Genomic DNA, 15526 nt, shown 5'->3' with positions numbered 1-15526 from the left:
CCTTAAACTGTATATATATCACATTGACTCATAACACCACCACCAAGTATATGTACACCACACAGCGAGCACGTATCAAATTAGGTTTTATTATTGAAACCAAACACAATTTGTACAAATAGTGAATACTTTTAATATACATAAATGTTTTGCCAATGTAATGTGCACATTGGTTTATTGCGATGAATGTATAGCTGTAAGGCTGTAGTCATGACGATCTGTTGGTCAGGCGATCCGCAGTTGCTCTAAGATCTCTTGTAAAACCTCTTGGCGTCCACACCCTCATAGTTGTAGCTCTGTTGAAATAGGTAACATGGATTTATCACAATACAGTCTGCGCATTGTGCAACTAGTGGCCATCTTGTATCTAAAAACTGTCCGGGTGGGGTATCTTAACAGAATCTTCCCTCTATAAACTTTAAGAACCAAAATGGTCGCTAGGACAATAAGGTCTATTGCTCTCTAACCGATATCGGGGTCAGACCTTCACCTACATAGGAATGCGTTCACCTATAACAATTAGTTATATGTTATTGATTAACAATGTTGGTTCAGTGTTGACACATGCGCATGCACTCACTCCCACATACATGTGCTCACACAAGCACTTGCACTTGTTTGAATTGATGATTTATGTGATGAAGTCTTGATCACATGGGTGGTAAGTGACTTTACATGGTGTGTTTTAATAAAATGCACATTGTGGAGCATGGTTTTGTGAAACACCCAACAGGACAGACGGGGCTGACTGACCTGGGTGAGTTCGTCTCCCTGGACCGTTCTGGTGGTGGTCAGCACCTTCCCGTTGTCCTTCCTGGTGAAGGAGCCCTTCAAGGTCTCTCCCTCTAGTGTCCAGGAGCCCTGTAGGGAGAGCGGCCATTTAACATCTCAGAGAAGAACAATGTTTCATGCTTCAGTCAACCCTGCATCGCTGCAGCATTTAGTCAACATCAATTTTATCCTTGGAGAAACGAATGAATGTAAATCTCTGAGTGACTAATGTGTGTTGCATTGAATTTCCTTTCTTAAACAATGCAGTTAAGTCGTCTTGTGTGCGTTGGCTTTCATGGATGGGCGAGTGTGAGGACAGAGTTGCCGTGCCGCTCACCTTAACCTCGGTCCCGTCGGCCAGGCTGTACTCGAAGGTGACCCCGGAGGTGAAGTCGATCTCCAGGGTCCTGAAGGTGCTGGTCTCTTTCACGTGGAACGAGTCGCCCGTCTGCTGCACTGTGATCTGCAGGTTGTCGTGAGCAGCCAGCTTCCGCTTCACCAAGTTGACCCCTGGCGACAGCAGACGCGCACACCCATGACCACAAGGACACACACACACACACACACACACACCAGACACACACATACAGACACACAAATGCACACAAGCACACATATAGACGCATCCAAACGCACGTACAAAAACAACCACACACAGGGACGACACATGCACACACACACACACACACACAGAAAAACAAACGCACACGTGAATGCATGCACACAAATAAGCACAGACAAATACACACAGGATTAATACGGTTAACAGACTTATCCAGAGACTGTATGAAGTCTGACTTTTCAATAAACAATTTGAGGAAAGGCTACCAGCAAAGGGTGTGAATATCAGTGGCCCAAAATGAGAATAGAATTTGTTACATTCCAATTCTGATTCATTTTAATTTTATTTTACAAACATCAAACTACTGGTGTGTTCCTGATCTGCTGCCCAGAGGGCAATTCTTTTCCAACGCTGTGCTTGACATTATTTAGGCTTTATACTCTCCCCCCCCCTGCCATTCATCCTCCATTATTCCCTCCAGCTGAGTAGGCCTACTCCAACGCACCACACACACAGACCCCCTCTTCCACCCTGTCACCAACGATGCTCCCAGCATGCCCTGCTTGTTTCAACGCTTTCAACGGCAGGCGAACAAAACAAAAAGAAAGCTCGGGCCAAAACAACACCACTCACCCATTTGCTCCATGAATTTCTCATAATTATCGTTGCGTTCCACTTTCCAGGTGCCGTTGAAGGTCATGGTGGATGTGAGAGTGTGAGAGTGTGAGAGTGTGAGTGTGTGAATGAGTGAGGGCTACTTAGTGAAGTGAGTGAGGTAGCCACAGCTCTTTATAGAGCCCTGGTTGCTGTAGACCTCACCCTTATCTTCCTAACGCCCATCAGTGCTGATGTGGCCGTTGAAAGCTCACAGATGTTTTTTTTTTTATCTTATCTCATATCTCTTCACCCCAATCTCTCTTATATCGGTACAGTGATGTCAAACACATGTGTGAGTGTGATGATTGATTCAGGGCATTTCTGATTTTATTGAAATAATACAAAGGTGAACCGGTTTGGTAAATTGTCAATTGTTTACAAAAGGTGTGGCTGTATCCTGTGCCAACAATAATCTGTGTTATCAGACACAGATAAGATACATACACACTAACCTACCCGGATGGTAGTATTAGATAAACTATCCCACAACACCCCTGTTTCCCAAGTTGCACTTGAACTGGCAAATCCAGTTACAGAGGACATATTCCTTTTGTTTTGTTTGGTTCTTTTCAAGAGCTCTCTTTTGTATTAATGACAATGTTTATTGATGCTAAAATACATGACAATTACTATCTATTCAACCAGCACCAACTCCATTCGTGAGTCATTTTAAAGTGTTACCTCCTAGTAGGGGTGGGAAAAATAATCGCTTCTTCGATGCATCGCGATTCTCGCTTGAACGATTCTGTCTCGATGCAGATAAATTAATAATCAGAATTAATGTTGAATGTTGCCTGCTGCAACATTCTGTTCGCCAGAGAGGGATAGTTTTTGTAATTTTTTAATTGAATTTATCTTCAGTGTGTATTGGCCAATCTGATTTGTCTTGACACGATTGCGATTCAGCCTACGCATAGCATGCGTGCCAACACACAGCCAGACACAAGAACTCCTTCTAATTCAAGAGCAGCTTTTCCTTTAATGACATAGAAAAGAAGGATTAGAAATAAAATAAAAATGAAACCTATTTTTTTGCATGCTTCCATATTGTGTTATAATGCAAGCTGCATTGATTATTGCATTGTTCATAGAAAGTCATATTTGTGACAAAAGCTTTCTCTCTTATGAAATATTAGATAAGTTAATTCATCTGTTGATGTCTTTAATGATCATCACAAAAGTAGGAAGTGATTAGCAAACTCTGAGTAGCAAACCCAGATGTATATGTATATTTTTGAAAATCACGCATGGAAATGTACATAAAATCAATTGTTGCATCTAGATGCATCGACAATCGCTTCAGAATCGAATAGTTGACCTCATAATCGGAATCGAATTGAATCGTGAGGTGCCAAGAGATTCCCACCCCTACCTCCTAGAAGACCTAGAGTGATGCTAGCACCTCATTTCCCCATTCTGGTTGAGACCACAGGGCTAAACTTTCATCGTTGCGGACAACACATTCATATTTCAGCAACTCTTGAGAATTAGAAAGCAGATCCACGTCATGGAAGGCCGGCCTAGGTCTATCATATTTGGGTGCTGTAATGATTTGCAGCCCTGTTTTATAAAGGCCTATAAGCACTGATTGAACACTGATTGACACAACACTGGTGTTGTGTCTCCTCCAGGTGGAACTTTGATCTGAATCCTCCCATAACCTCTTCAAGTTATTAAGTAAATCCAGGCCTTGTACACATTGTGATGCTGAATGATGTTTGGCTCGCCACCAGTCTGATAAGACATTGATTGCAAGGACCTGAGACTCAGGTCAGGGTCAGAAGGGACAATCCCAGTATCTGAACTGTCCTTTCTCAGTCCTGTTATCACCGGAGACCTTTCTACTTTGACACTACTATTGTTAGAGGGGAATGATGAAGAGATGTGTGGGATCAATAGTTAATCATCTATATTCACACACATCTAACTTATCAGCCAGTTGTTGCCCAGCATCAGATACAGTTCTGCAGTTACTGCAGTAATGTAATCAACTCATATTTTATTACAACATTTGATGCCGAAAAATGGCAAGTTTGCCAGGCGCAAGGTCGGTAGTACATGCACTTTGGACAAGTAGGCCTACGTTGTATGTTGGCGGTAGACTATATAAAATATGGATTCTCCTGGGAAATGAAACCTTATCCTAACCAAGTGTGAGTCTTGAACTAGCCACTAGATGGGCTGCTTCAATAAAATCACTTAAGACTGTTACATCAAATCAGCCTTGTAATCCTGCACTATACAGGAGTATTGACTGCCTGCATAATGAGTTCAGGCCGCAAGGACTTATCTCCAACTTCTTAACAACACGTATTGAACACATGATGGCATTGAAGGAGAGAGACAGGAATGAATGCAGGCATCACAACAGTTTAGCATGATCTGTTTATATTTTCCTCTCACCCAAACACAAACCCTAATATAAACAGTGGTCATTTCTTACACAAATATCCACGAAATCCGGTAAGCGATTTGGCACAGTTTAGAGGTTGTGAGGATAAGGAGGTGGCAAGGAGAGAGGAGAGAGTTGATGCCGCATTGTTTCATCAGGACCCACTCCTTCTTAAGTGCAGTTTAACAATAACCGATTTGACATGACAGTGATTGCAAATGGCGGTATAAGTAAAATACATAATTTTGGCACTTTCTTTTCAACAAAATATATTTTTAATTTTTCTATCAGTGTGTTTTAATATATAATGAAACTAATACATTACAAATTAACTTTTGTTGATTCATATTAAGTTGTATTTTGCTCGTGATATGTGTAATTTATATTTTATCCATATAGTTTGTGTGGTATACGAAAAACCATGTAAACTTACTAAAATTGACATATTTCGATTTTGTTCAAAGTTCTGCATTTCCTGAAAGAAAGTGTATGAATTTCACAAATACAAACAATTCTTAAAAGATTAGCGGAACTAAACAACTAAACAAGACAAAAGCCAAACACAAACCCTAATATAAACAGTGGTAATTTCTTACACAAATATCCACGAAATCCGGTAAGCAATTTGGCACAGTTTAGAGGTTGTGAGGATAAGGAGGTGGCAAGGAGAGAGGAGAGAGTTGATGCTGCATTGTGTCATCAGGACCCACTCCTTCTTAAGTGCAGTTTAACAATAACCGATTTGACATGACAGTGATTGCAAATACATAATTTTGGCACTTTCTTTTCAACAAAATATATTTTTCATTTTTCTATCAGTGTGTTTTAATATATAGTGAAACTAATACATTACAAATTAACTTTTGTTGATTCATATTAAGTTGTATTTTGCTCGTGACATGTGTAATTTATATTTTATCCATATAGTTTGTGGTATACGAAAAACCATGTAAACTTACTAAAATTGGCATATTTCGATTTTGTTCAAAGTTCTGCATTTCCTGAAAGAAAGTGTATGAATTTCACGAATACAAAAAATTCTTAAAAGATTAACGGAACTAAACAAGACAAAATATATCATATCATCAAGATGAGTTTCAAACATGGTACATAGAACAGTAGAAAAAGTTATTTCTTATTATTCGTGTGTCAGCTGTATACATTTGAAGCATTTTACGATCTTTCATCTATGAGCAAATAAGAAGGAATGCTGTGAAACATATTCCCAACGATTTGATCGTGAACAAGTAGGCCTAAACAACATCTTTCTAGCAAAGAAACACAGGACGACACTTTTCAAAACATGTAAACCCATAATCCATAATGCCGTGATCGTCCCCATGGTGTTTCACAACGATCCTTGTATTGTTGACTGTATAGAAACTCACACATTGTACAATCCTAACAGTTACAGTATAAAGCTGCCCAGCTGGTGAATGGAAACAACTCCAAGGATTGCGTAAGCCTCAACTGATCTTAACTCTGGAGCGGTCGACACTCAGGGCCGCCAGCGAGGGCCGCCAGCGAGGGCCATCAGCGGACGCCACTGAGGGCTGTCAGAGGAGAACCATGAGGGTGGCCAGGGTGTCCAAAGAACTGTCGCTGGTTAGAGCCCTCCACGCCGAACCAGCAGGACTTGGGACCCGTCTTTGTTCAAACGAGTCTACAAACGCTCTCCTGTTATGTTATTAAAAACTGATATCAAACTTTACGGTTTGATATCAGGAGAATCGTCGTCAATTCCACGGTCGTTGGAGCCATTATGTTGTGTGTACACAATCATAGACGTCCACACTAGAGAGTTAGGGAACACGCGCATACACACTAGAGAGTTAGGGAACACACTCATACACACTAGAGAGTTAGGGAACACACTCATACATACTAGAGAGTTAGGGCACACACTCATACACACTAGAGAGTGAGGGAACACACTCCTACACACTAGAGAGTGAGGGAACACACTCATAAACACTAGAGAGTGAGGGAACACACTCATAAACACTAGAGAGTGAGGGAACACACTCATATACAGTAGAGAGGGTTAGGGAACACACTCATACACACTAGAGAGGTAGGGAACACACTCATACACACTAGAGAGTGAGGGAACACACTCATAAACACTAGAGAGTGAGGGAACACACTCATATACAGTAGAGAGGGTTAGGGAACACACTCATACACACTAGAGAGTGAGGGAACACACTCATATACAGTAGAGAGGGTTAGGGAACACACTCATACACTCTAGAGAGGTAGGGAACACACTCAAGCACACTAGAGAGGTAGGGAACACACTCAAACACACTAGAGAGTTAAGGAACACACTCATACACACTAGAGAGTTAGGGAACACACTAAGAGAGGGTTGACTACTTCTCTGGAATGACAGCAAAGCATGATGAGTTAAAAATATGAATTTAACCGTTAAAAAGGGAATTGAAGTTAAAACTATTTTGACCAAAATCCATGTAGCTAAATATGTACTTATACTATATAAATTCTTTACCATATATAATATATTATTGTTATCTTTATAATATACTTTACAATATTTGGTGTCGTTCATCCAATGAGCTAATTTGACATATATTCCTAAAATTGCTTGGAGGAGGAAGTCACCACACTGTGAGATGAAGTAATGCTGGTCATGTTTCCTAGCTAGGAATCAAGATGTAACCAAGGTTACCGAGGGGGGCACGGGGGGTGGGCAGTGCACTCAAAATGAAATCAAAATTGTCGTGTTCACCCAAATTAAATGGCAGGTTTGCGGTAAATTCTCTGCCCCACCCACCCACAAACCGCAGCAACTACACTGACGAAAAACTCCAGTTCAACAGCCTATGCGAATGTGCCAATTCTCAATCTGTTTTCTATCTTCAGAGTTTGGAGTTTTCTGTGTATGTTTACGGGCTATTTAGAATGATTTTTCATTTTATGTTTACCGGGTGTTTCGATTTTTTTCCTTGTATGTTTACCAGGCCGATTTGAAGGAGCTTCTTGTTGTATGTTAACCAGGCATTTAGAAATGGTTTTTGTTTTACGTTTACCAAGCCGTTTAGAAGGAGTTTTTGTTGTACGCTTGTTGTACGGGTGTTTGGAAATGGTTTTCGTTGTACGTTTCTACCGGGCCGTTTAGAAGGAGTTCAGTTCTCGGTGCCTTCTAGGGGAGTTCTTCTGGACAGGAACCACACCTTCATGGGCTCCTTCTTCCCCTTCATGGTGATGGGACCCCGGTACTGCAGATCGAACTGAGGGTCCGAGTTCTCCGCCGACTGCAAACACCTGCAGGAAGTGGCCGGAAGTGATGTTATGAGGATGGAGATTAGTTTACATTCAAGTGCAGTGTCTCAATTTGGATTCTCCCTTGATCTGTGACTTTCATCTCCCATGAACTCTTTGTCTCTACATATGTCTTTGTCTTTGGTCTCGCTTTTATGAAACCCCGCCACATACGTTATCACAGAGAAAGTCCAAGAAAAAGAGGGAGGGAGAGAAAGACTGAGAGTAAGCCAGAGAAAGAGTTTGTGAGGGAAAAAGAGACAGAGAGAGCAAGCGAAAAAGTCAGAGATAGAAGAATGAGAGTACCAGAGAAATAGTCAGAGAGGGATGAAGAGTGAGAGAGCAATAGAGAGAGAGAGTAAGAGAGTGGAAGTAAGAGAAGAGAGAGAGACCGAAAAAGATTGAGAGAGGGACAAAGAGAGAGCGAGAGAGTAAGAGGGCTAGAGAGAGTTGGAGAGCGAGAGAGAGAGAGAGATAGAGAGAGAGTGTGACCTTACCTGTAGGTGTACTCTGAGACGTTTATCTTGCCCTTCTCTCCTGTGGTTTCCGTGCGACTCGTGAGGTTGACCGTGTTGCCAAAGAGACAGTAGCGTGGCATCCTCTGACCTATGACCCCCGTCACCACCTCTCCTGTGTGGATCCCGATGGTGATCTGGCCCGCGGGACAGGTCAAAGGTCAGGAGAACTTGCATCTTACACAGCTCAGCATGTGGACGTGAGAGCTTCCACCAAGTCAGTTGTTGCTAGGCAAATGACTGCCTGACTATTTATAAAAGGGGGTGAACCACATATTTTTTCTATGTGTGGAATATGCCTAAAATAAACGTATGTTGTGGTGCGAAAATGGACAAATATTGTCATTGAAAATATTGAATTATTTTAGTTTAGTTTTTATCCCCCTTGGGCTCCCCCTTCCCTCCCCATCTGTCTGGCCAGCCCTCCGACTTGTTGCACTGCAGTCTGAGATAGGAGCCAATCAGAAAGCAGAGCAGTGATTTGTGTCTCCACTGTTCATGACTGTGTCAATATGCTTGTCTACACTAAATGTCAGTCGGGCTGAGGTCCTGGTGTCAGGGTCTGGGTCTGTGTGAGGTCTGCTACACTGCTAGTCCCTAATATAGTGACATCGTTGTGTTCCTATTTGGTGGCTATGGTGATTGTAGTATTCACTCTTTTCTAAATGACAAAAACAAGGGCTGAGGATGGATGTGACTTTATAATAGACAATGGTAGGGTTGCTGATTGGCGGACCTGTGGCAGCAGTGGAGGCCTCTGCATGTAGGCCTTTTAGGGAAGGAGAAAGCGCATGGGAATACATTCTTCACAGTTTATGGATCGCAGGGCATCAAACCCAGTTTCTGTTTGTGAAGCAGTGTGCTAATTTTCTTCATCACCTGAGTGTGGCATAATACCTTGCTTAAAATATGTACTCTATATATATATATATATATATATATATATATATATATATATATATATATATATACATATATCCATATATAAATGTGAAGTACCAACGTTCCTATAAGTATTCTTGTTGTCCAGAGATAAGCCCTGTCAACAATCGCCATTCCACTTCCCAGGAGCCGTTGGTTAATCGGGTTTCTAATGAAAAGTTCGGAAAAATGCCGAAACCGTTTTGTCGATGTTCTACACATTTTGGTTCTACCACTTGAACATTTCAAGGATTGCAGATGAATGCTAAACAAGAGCTCAGTGAAAGATTTGTTCTCCTAAGTAGCATTGACAGCTAAAGAGGCCTGCTGTCTCTTGGCCTGAATCCATATAGCTTGTTCCTGAGAAGCTCCTGAAAATATCTCCTGGTCGAGGTCCAGAAAGATCGCCAGCAGACGAAATTAGAACCTGCAACGATTAACTTTTTCTCTTCCCGCAGCAAATGTATTTGGACTTATATTTAGTCTGGATGTAAGAATATTTATGTACCGTCTGAGGGTTTAAAGTAGAGTTTATGTTAGTAGGCCTAGGACCCTTTAATGCTTGTTGTGTTCCGAGTGATGAACAAACTATCTGTTTGGCACGATACAAGAGCACGGGCTATTTTTAACCACAGAGGCACAGCGAATGATTTGTAGCTTGCTGCTGTTGCCAAAACTTTTTTTTCTTTTTTTTTTTGTTGAACACTAATAAACACACTTTTGTTAACCAGACATGATATTCCATAGTTTATCAACCGTTATATTTTGTAATTACAATAACAGACTCAACTACTCTAGTTAAACAGAAGGGTGCTGTGTTGTATCAACAAGACGGCTGCTTTGTTTTGCTTCAATGTGAAAACTATTTGGCAAAGTTAGACAAAAGTAAAGCATATGTTTTAATAAGTATTGATACAACGGAAACAGGATAAAGGACATATTATTGTCGTGATAATTTAAAAATATGATAATTATTAGGATATATTAACCTAATTACACCAAAAAATTTATATGACTTTGATATACTAATGTGACTTTGTTAAGTGTCTTGAGTATTTATGAAGTTGCTTCATAAATAATATATATTCTTCTTCTTCTCTTCTTCTTCTACTTCTCCTTATTATAACAAAACACCAAAAGCATTCAGTTCTCCATTACACAAAGTGATGATATCCAAAGACGTCTGTTGACCCTGTATCCCCCGTATAACGCACCTCCCAATCCCTACACTGTCTTGGGCGGGAGAAAGCCTACCTGGACGGGCTGGTCGTCCACCTTCACCTGGCCGGCGATCTCCATCATGTCCAGCGCCAGGTGGCTGATGGACTGGGCGTGGTGCGCACAGGGCTCCGGGAGCCCACTCACAGTCATGTACTTGTCTCCCACCGTCTCCACCTGGGTGGGGCAGGGAACACTCACGCGTTACTCCAGGGAGCTTATTAACCTACAGCTTATGTACCTACTATGACAACTCAATGCATTGTCTTTAGTTCTGCGGTTCTGGGAGCTTTTAGGGCCCTTGTCCACGTTGCATTATTTCCCTGAGTGGCAGCGTTTTTAAATTGTCCCCAAAGAGGAGAGAGCGTGTTCCCTGCTGAAACAAACCGCTGCACCAAGCACCTTTTTATGGAGGGCTCAAAGCGCTTCTAGTTGAAAATATCTATAACTTATAATCACTTTTCAAAAGGTGCTGGTGAAGTAACTGTGGCCGCTTTACAGGTAACCAATCATAGATGAGAAGGGGCGGGAAATTGTTCTTGCCGTGTGCGTCTATCCAGAACTTTATGATACGTCAAATAAAGATAAAAAACAAAGTTACATCAAAAAACTGGGGCTGCAGCCCCCCGCGACCCGCTCCCGGATAGGTGGTTTGAAAATGACGATGAAAAACGCTGGTCGGTGATATCTTCTCATTTTAAATATAAATTATAATCTCTCACCAAAGAAGTGCTTAACCCCAGGCTCCCCAGCTCCCGGCCAGCGCTGTTCTGCCAGAAAATACCTGCGACGTGGACAAAGGCCTTAGAATGCATTCCATTGAGTTCTCACGGCCTCCACCAAGATTCAAAGGTTTCCCTGCCCAACTAAACAAGATGGCAGCTCGGTGAATAAGGTCTATTAGGCCATTAACTTGTGTGTTTTAGGGATGAACAAAAGAACAAAACTTTTGTGTGTGTGCACAAGTGTCTTTTAGGATCACTTTTGGCGTGTGTGTGTGTACGTGTGTGCTTGCATGCATGCGTGAACTTGTACGTGTATGTGTGTGTGTGTGTGTGTGGGTGTGTGACAATGGCCCTTGTTGTTTGGATTTGAAGCACGGCAAGAAGTCATGTTGAAACCTTGTAGGACAATGCGTTAAACACTTGCCTCAGCGCGAAGGCATTCAGGGGGCTCTGTGTACGCAGAGAGGATGGGTGGGACCACCTAGTCTGTTGGGCTCCTAGCGTAAATATTACTTCTTTTGGTGACCCACTGCCTGAAGCCCGTCCCAGGGAAGTGCCGGTGTCTGTTTAGCTTCTTAAAGTGCATTCTTGTCTGAAAGCCTCGAGTGTAAATCTGCCGCACTGCAGAGACTATAAAAGCCATTCTTGTGCTGGTGGAGAGGTCGCTGCAACTCAGAGAGGTGAGGCTGCGTTTGTTTTAGGATGAAAAGGCCCTTCAAACGCTGTAAAACGAGTCTTTGACAGCATGAAGTGATGTCCACTATTGGATCTTATTACGTACTGTTTTCTTGAACCAGTGCTTCTGGAAGTCAGAGAGAATGACTCAGAGTGCGGTCGTTTGACCACATCTAAACGGCTGATATCAGGTACAAAAAAACACATCCATAAAATCAACTTCATCCAAGGTTTGTGTCGAGACGGTGTGTTGTGGCATCTGAAATGCCAGGGACGGAAAGCACAACAGGACAATGAATGCGTGTTGGTGGCGGCGGGGGGGGGGGGGGTTCTAACCTTGTATACATAAGGGTTTTTCCGCGTGTCGGTCAGGATGTCGAAGCGGGTGTAAACATCGTTGAGCAGATTTACGATCTTGATGGCCCCCTCGGCCGAGGCGTGCTTGCTGCAGAAGACGTTGAAGCCCACGATGCCGCTGAACAGGATGGTCACGTTGTCGTAGCGCTTGGCCGGCACGGGCCGCTTGTGGCGCAGCTCGTTGGCAACAGACGGCGGCAGGACGGAATAGAGCAATCTGGAGATAAGGACACAAGTCATGAACGCCGGGGAGAGGAAGAGAGCAGAGGAACGCGGAGGGAAAACAAAGGAACGCTTTGTTCGGGAGCTTTCTCTCTGGGGCTTACAACCGCCAATACCGCCGCAACACCAACTAACACCACCAGCTCCATCAACATCCCCGCCACCACCACCACCTTTGTTAACACCTTCACCACCTTTATTTACACCACCACCACCGCCTCCATCAACACCACCACCACCTTTATTAACACCACCACCTCCAACAAAATCACCAGTGCCACCTTCATTAACACCACCACAACCTCCGCCTCCAACAGCACCAGCACCAACACCTTTATTAACACCGCCTCCATCAACATCACCACCACCACAATTATTACCACTACCACCGCCATCAGCATTCCAACCACCACCACCATCTTTTGGCAAATTCCTTAAGCAAGCTGTTCTCGTGTTGGGGAGGGTGTTGTTTCTATGGTAACAGTAAAGATAAGATCTGCCTGAGGGTGGGGGGGGGGGGGAGTAACACATGCATGCATGAAAACACACTCATGAACAACCAATGAATAACTATCTTCAAACATAGTTCACTCTCATTCTACGTTTTTTTTGGTCAACCATGTCGAGGCTTGGGAATGATCCACATATTGAGCTGCGTTGCGTGCCGTCGTGTTGTTGTGCTGACGTTGTGTCAGACATCTTAAGAGCAGTGGAAGGGGAAGAAGGAGGGTGGCGGATGTGAATTCTAAACATTGTTCCCCACTATCTCCCTGGGCATCTTCCACCTCCTCTCCCACATCCTCCTCCTTCTACGCCTCCGACTCAACCCTCTCTTCCTCCACCTCCTCCTCCTCTACCTCCACCTCCTCCATCCATTTCTCCACCTCCTCCTCCTCCTCCTTCGCCTCCGCCTCCTCTACCTCCCCCTCTTCCACCTCCTCCATCTCCTCCTCCACGTTCGCCTCCACCTCAACCTCCTCTATCGCCACTTTTTTCCTCTATCTCCACCTCCTCTACCTCCTAATCCTCCTCCTCCTCTTCCTCCTCCTCGACGGATCATCACCGAATCAAACACGTCTCTCCCTGGGAGGAGGCGTTGTGGCGCGGCTACGCCCCGTATCCACCACTCAACTATTATCATCAACTCATAGAGAACATAGAGAAACATGTCCTCAGGACTCCAGATAGAAGTCTGTGACAAACATCACAATAATCTTTCATAATGCTGGTATAATGATGGGAAATTGTTATTGTAACTGTGATTGTCTACGGTCAACTATTTCCGACTCAATTATTGTTCACATAAAACCTCCCTTTCTAATCCAATCATTATGATCGAGAGGGTTTGACGGTAACATTACTTTACTTTAAAGGAGAAACTTGAGGTTGAAGACACTCACTTGTACCAGTATGATCTATTAATCCCTGAATTACTGGGACTCAAATAACGATAGAGGAGGCAGGGGAGGGTTTGTAGACCCTTCTTTGTGGCACACTCAAACGTTTCCCCAAATAATTGTTGACCGAATATCAATTTCTAGAAATGAGTAAAACCTTGGAAATACATAAATAAACCAAGGACTTAGACAAAACAGGAGCAAGCATCATGCTCCAGACCGTCGACAGGTAGACCTTGAGGTTTAAGACTCAGACCCGGTCGGCGGGTCCTTTATGCAGAGCACCTCAGATCGGACACTGAGGTGGGAACCCAGAGCCTTCTGGCTCCAACCCCAGTCCCGAGGCTATCCTACGTGTTCACCACCCACTTCCTCCTCACAGTCTGCCTAATGAGCTAAGCCTCAGTCCCTCCCCTCCCCTCACCGGTCGGTCTTCTTCTTCTCGTCCTCCAGGGCCCTCAGGGTGTGCTGCAGGCGGTCCGTGAGGATCTCCAGCTCCTGGGTCAGCTTGTACTCCTCGCGGAACTGCTCCCCCAGCAGCACCAGGTCCCGGGTGGCGTCGTGCAGCGGGATGTCGCTCAGGTACAGGCCGCGGCGCGTCAGGTCGTCCAGGTTCATCACGCTGGGGGACGCCATGGAGAGAAGACGGGAATACCAATGTAGATACATGTGGTTATTTGTTTACATTTTTTTATATAAAAGGTGACCTATTATACCACCGGGTGTGAGTTTGATTAGCCGTTACAAGCCGAAAATCTGCCTCTTCCTGTGTTTTAGTGACATCATAAGTGGGCGTGTCCACCTAGATATGACGGATAGATGAGCAACGTTTGCTACAGTCTGCTGGGTAGGCTGGTAGGTTGATCTATCCAGCACACATCTAGGTGGACGCGCCCACTTGTGATGTCAGAAGAGGCAGATTTACAAAGGATGCGAAGGTGAGCATTGGGGAAATCCATCAAGGCTTCCAGGATAAAGACGTGTGATGTGGGTGGGGGTACTGCAGGTGGAGCTCGGGTGGGGTCCTTTGGGTCTGTAGTCTGAGAAGATTCTTGGACATGTGGGACTGTCTCTCTGTTTCGGTTGTATTTTTTCGCCATTGTGCATTGATTGGTGAAACCAATGATTATAAAAAAATGGTAGAAATGATAAATTGGAATTATATTTCTGCAGTGTTGGGAACGTTACTTTAAAAAAGTAATTAGTTATAGTTACTCACTACTTGTTCCAAAAAGTAACTGAGTTAGCAACTAAATTACTATATAATAAAAGTAACTTAATAAAAGTAAGTTACCAGAGAAAGTAACTATTTGCGTTACTGTAAAAAATAAAATGCTATATGTTAAAGAATTTGTGGTGGTGGAGGTATCAGTGTTTTTGGCCATTAGCTTTGCAGATGCGTGCGTCGTTGTGAGATGCTGCAATAAATTTGAGTTGTTTACATGCACGTTCTTGCCTTTGACCTCCATAGCATCTCATGTACTCATTGTAAGGAAATACACAGATACAGTAACATTTTCTCTATGGCAGAGTGGTTGTTTATGTTCTGGTTAATTCTTGGAGTGCTGAGTCTCAGATATTAAGGGGACTTAAGTGCTCCAACCCCACTTGAAGACGCTCCGGAAACCCTAATCCCTGGATTTGTAAATAAGGGTCATTGGCGTGCGTACAGATGGCTCTGCCAACATCGTCGTAAAGTAATGTAGCCGTGTTCATACGTTACATAACGCGACATGCCATCTGCCCACTGGCTGGGCCGCTTCAGACCTGGATGTTAGCTCCGAGCTCGGTTCAGCGCTGGGTGTCAGCTAATGTCTGATGGATCTAAT

General features: G+C 43.5%; 2 protein-coding genes across 2 annotated transcripts in view; both read right to left on the bottom strand.

Annotated features, from left to right (window-relative positions):
• Positions 1-69: 69 nt before the first annotated feature.
• fabp2 (fatty acid binding protein 2, intestinal) lies at positions 70-2138 on the bottom strand. The gene is made up of 4 exons (XM_060047171.1): positions 1967-2138; positions 1109-1281; positions 754-861; positions 70-296 (listed from the first exon to the last, which is right to left on the bottom strand). The coding sequence occupies exons 1-4, from the start codon at positions 2031-2033 to the stop codon at positions 246-248; spliced, it is 399 nt and encodes a 132-aa protein (XP_059903154.1). The 5' UTR covers positions 2034-2138; the 3' UTR covers positions 70-245.
• Positions 2139-4361: 2223 nt separating this feature from the next.
• Positions 4362-15526, bottom strand: part of gucy1b1 (guanylate cyclase 1 soluble subunit beta 1) — a 21465-nt gene continuing 10300 nt past the window's right edge. The window contains exons 9-13 of the mRNA XM_060047169.1: positions 14122-14319; positions 12058-12295; positions 10358-10498; positions 8165-8319; positions 4362-7670 (exon numbers count right to left, since the gene is read on the bottom strand). Of these exons, the coding sequence (XP_059903152.1) occupies positions 7532-7670; positions 8165-8319; positions 10358-10498; positions 12058-12295; positions 14122-14319 (871 nt within the window). The 3' untranslated portion in view covers positions 4362-7531. The remainder of the gene's footprint in view (positions 7671-8164; positions 8320-10357; positions 10499-12057; positions 12296-14121; positions 14320-15526) is intronic.

This window comes from Gadus macrocephalus, chromosome 3 (genome assembly GCF_031168955.1).
Source record: "Gadus macrocephalus chromosome 3, ASM3116895v1".
In the NCBI taxonomy this organism is placed as follows: domain Eukaryota; kingdom Metazoa; phylum Chordata; class Actinopteri; order Gadiformes; family Gadidae; genus Gadus; species Gadus macrocephalus.
This window is presented reverse-complemented; position numbering and strand designations above follow the sequence as displayed.

Excerpts from the sequence above, each read along its gene's own strand:
- fabp2 (XM_060047171.1), bottom strand. The coding sequence starts at position 2,033 with ATGACCTTCAACGGCACCTGGAAAGTGGAACGCAACGATAATTATGAG. Across the intron at positions 862-1,108 it reads CCGACGGGACCGAGGTTAAG|GGCTCCTGGACACTAGAGGG; the intron begins GTGAGCGGCACG and ends CTCTCCCTACAG. Across the intron at positions 297-753 it reads AGGGAGACGAACTCACCCAG|AGCTACAACTATGAGGGTGT; the intron begins GTCAGTCAGCCC and ends CTATTTCAACAG.